At 37.0% G+C, this 3,646-nt stretch overlaps 1 protein-coding gene across 1 annotated transcript; it reads right to left on the bottom strand.

Moving 5' to 3' along the window:
• Positions 1–1,691: 1,691 nt before the first annotated feature.
• On the bottom strand, positions 1,692–2,682 carry LOC118757207 (the record flags this gene model as incomplete). Its single annotated transcript, XM_036491938.1, has 4 exons — positions 1,692–1,842; positions 1,899–2,297; positions 2,360–2,468; positions 2,553–2,682. Coding segments are annotated over 4 exons (780 nt in total), but the record flags the coding sequence as incomplete, so codon positions are not given.
• Positions 2,683–3,646: the final 964 nt, after the last annotated feature.

Below are 3,646 nucleotides of genomic sequence, written 5' to 3'. Positions count from 1 at the left end.
TTGGTACAAATTGCTAGAACGGTTAGCGAGATACATATATGTGATCACAAGTGGGCGGTGCTACGCCCATTTTCCAAAATTTTGTCATAAACGTATTTCTTGGTAAAGAATTGTTGCAATCATCAATTTTGAAAAAATTAGCTTCAATATTTACTGATTTATCGAAGATTTTGTATTTTTCGAAATTACCGTTATATGGGATGTGGGCGTGGTTATTGTCCGATTTTAGAAATTTACGGCCATTTGGTATGCTGTACCAGGACCAACAACTGTGCCAAGTTTGGAAGAAATTGGTGTAGCGGTTACCAAGATATACACATGTAACCATAAGTGGGCGCGGCTACGCCCATTTTCCAAAAATTTATAAAATTCATGTTTTCCGTCTGAAACTCATTGTAAGTATCAATTGTGAGGGAATTATCTTCAGTAGTTACTAAAATATCGCAGCTTTCGTATTTCTTAAAATTACCGTTATATGGGAGGTAGTTGTTATTGTCCGATTTCGCCCATTTTCAATACCATCCGTCCTACGCCCAAAAGAAGTTCACGTACCAAGTTTCGTTAAGATATCTCAATTTTTACTCGAGTTATCGTGTGCACAAACGGACGGACGGACAGACAGTCACCGCTTAATCGATTTCTCTTTTCATTCTGATCATTTATGTATAAATTTGTCTATATCTATCTCGATTCGTTTTGCCTGTTACAAACAACCGTTATGTGAACAAAGTTATAATACCTACCCTTGTGCACAAGTGCGCTCGGGTATAAAACTAAATTTTTATGCCGTGCTTTGGTCACTTCGCCGTTGCGACTGTTGGAGCAGCGCGAGCAAAATATTTTACAAGCGCTTTCTGTCAAAAAAGCTTTTCACCATGAAAATTGGTAAGGCAGCCTTTTTAGTAAGACTTTCATGTCATACAAATACTCTCGACTATCGTAGGTAGAATTGCCTTGCTTGTAAATATGGGAAATATAATGTTGCTTTACGTGGAATTGACTCCCCTGCCATGAGGCAATTATTCATTTGTAAATTTGTGATATTTGATCGATGTGACATCAAGTAAAGTGATGGTATGTGACTGAAATGATATTATGAAAGAAAAAGCTGTCAAGCAGGTTATTCAATTCACTTTTGAGTGAATTTCAATCAAATACGCTTTGTATTCAAATTGGTAGGGGTTGAAATTCACTCGGAAGTGAATTGCAGAAGCTGCCTGTATGTGACTGATGTCGCGTCATGTAATATAACATCACGAGCTTGACAGAGCAGCTTGTAGACGAAAGTTATGTGACATCATAGAAGTGAGTATTAAAATATTGTATGTATTTATATAAGTGACATCATTTCAAACGGAATTATGTTATTGAAACGAGATAATGCAGGCTGCTATCATATGATTGATATGTTATGTGAAGTCATCGAATAACGTTTTATGTGACAAAACTTTTATGTCGAAAGTTGTATCAATTGGAGCGATATGATAAACATTTGTCATCTGAGGGTCAATATAATTTAAATTCATGTGTTGTCACCAGACTGTCACACTCGACTCACCAAAAGCCAATCGCTCCAAGATAAAGCCCATATTTTCAGTTTTAGCCAATTCAGTAGTTTGTTCATAAGTGTAGACGCGGTAATTCCTCAACAAATCTTCAACAAATGGCTAGAAGAAAATTCAATTATAACTGTAGTCTATTTAAATATTTGTTGCTATACAAATTGAACCCACATCAGTATTTCCTTCTCCTCTGAGTGAGATTACCCAATCAGGTGATGTTGCAGTCCATGGAATACCATGACTATGTAGACGCTCTACTGAGTCAGCTGCTTCCTCCAAGCTATTCAAGAATATTTATGCGGTGGAGAAATAGCATTTCAATAGCAAAACACTTACGTTGGCAGCGTTAGTATTGCCGATAGTCCGCCACCATAGACACTCGTCACAATCGTATCTATCGTGTAGCATGCAAAGAGCACCATGCGTACCGTATGCGAATTGACTACATAGTCCGAGCCCTGTGACACAAAAAGTTTCAGCGTAGTAATATAACCGAATTGAAAACTCTCCAGTAAACTATATTTAGGCTCATCATCCGAAGGAGCCATATAGCGTGTAAAAAAGAGTGCCAATGCCTCAAGGAACAAGCAAGCAATCACGCCTAGCCAAAGGGTCAATTGAAATGGCCGAAATGGTAGTAACCAGCTGGTGAGACGATGCGGTGATGGTACTAGGCATGTCACACCGGAGCGTCCAATAAAGTGAGACATATCCAGGTAACGATAGTCATCAGGCCTTCGGGAAATGCGAGAGAGTGGTGAGAAAAACTGCACATTATTTATTGTTATTAAGCTTACCAAAAATACAAAGCTCCAACGGCAAAATCTGATCTTCTCTCTGTGATCAGACCAAATATACCATCACCAGTTAGATTTGCATATGATGTGCCCCATTCTCCTCTCTCAGCTGAAATACATTTTTATTTAGTTAAATTTTTAATCTGTTCTTAATTGTTTGCACATATAGGTACATATTAATGCAAATACTTACACGATTCCACTTGAAATGTGCAGTTTATAACCTTGCAGAGTGCGAATAGCATTCTTACTTCGGTACCGTCCAAATGTGCGGTACCTCGTGCATTGCTGGGGCTTGTATCTTTTACTTGAGGCTCACGTTCCTAGAAAAAAAAGAAGCCAGTGACGGATTTAAGTCAAAAGCAGGTAGTTAATGCAACTCGTAACTATGTATCTATATATGTATATGTATATGTAAATATGAATGAACTCACAAAATAATTCGGAATTTTGTGCAACTCAGAAATTTCTGACAAACTTGGAGTTATATTCAGAACAACTTCTGCACTTTCGAAGAAGTTACGAAGCCACTCAGTAACTTTGGAAAAATCCGATATTTGCGGTTTGATTCTAAATTTTCAGAACATGTAGCTCACGCAGCAGCTCTGAGTTTTTTCGGGGTGATTCAGAAGTTTCGGAGTTTTGCGAATTTTTACGGACTAACAAATTTTGGTTTATTTCGTAGTTTTTCGGGAGTGATTTAAACTACTTCGGAGTTATTCTATCTTTTTCGGAGAGACAGAGATTTCAAAATTAAATAAAACATACTTGAAATATTTAGACGTGATGATGATACAAATTGCGACAAGCCCACATCCACCTACTCACCAAAAGCCAAACCCATCAGAACAACGTCCTTTTGCAGCTTAAGCAATTTAAAATAGTTATTCATGTGCGTAGACCTTATAGTTTTCCAATAATTTTTCAACAAATGGCTAGAAAACAATAGATTCTAAATATAAATATTCTATTAAAATTCTTATTTCGGTGACGTCGAAGTGTGCGGAGTCGCTTGGGATACAAGTGTATTATTATCTCTTAATCTCTTACTTGATTTTCGCGATCCTTTCAGGTTTATAAATTTGAAAAATTTCATGGAAAGAAAAGGAGGAAATTAGGATGAAAGAAATACAAGCCGAATACGTTATTATACCCGAGCGCACTTGTGCACAAGGGTATATTAATTTTGTTCACATAACGGTTGTTTGTAACAGCCAAAACGAATCGAGATAGATATAGTCAAATGTATACATAAATGATCAGGATGAAAAAAGAAATCGATTAAGC

The sequence above is a fragment of the Rhagoletis pomonella genome, unplaced genomic scaffold (assembly GCF_013731165.1).
Source record: "Rhagoletis pomonella isolate Grant_MI unplaced genomic scaffold, Rhpom_1.0 Rhpom_scaffold_15328, whole genome shotgun sequence".
NCBI lineage: Eukaryota > Metazoa > Arthropoda > Insecta > Diptera > Tephritidae > Rhagoletis > Rhagoletis pomonella.
Note: the sequence above shows the minus strand (reverse complement) of the source record. Positions and strands in the feature narration are given on the sequence as shown.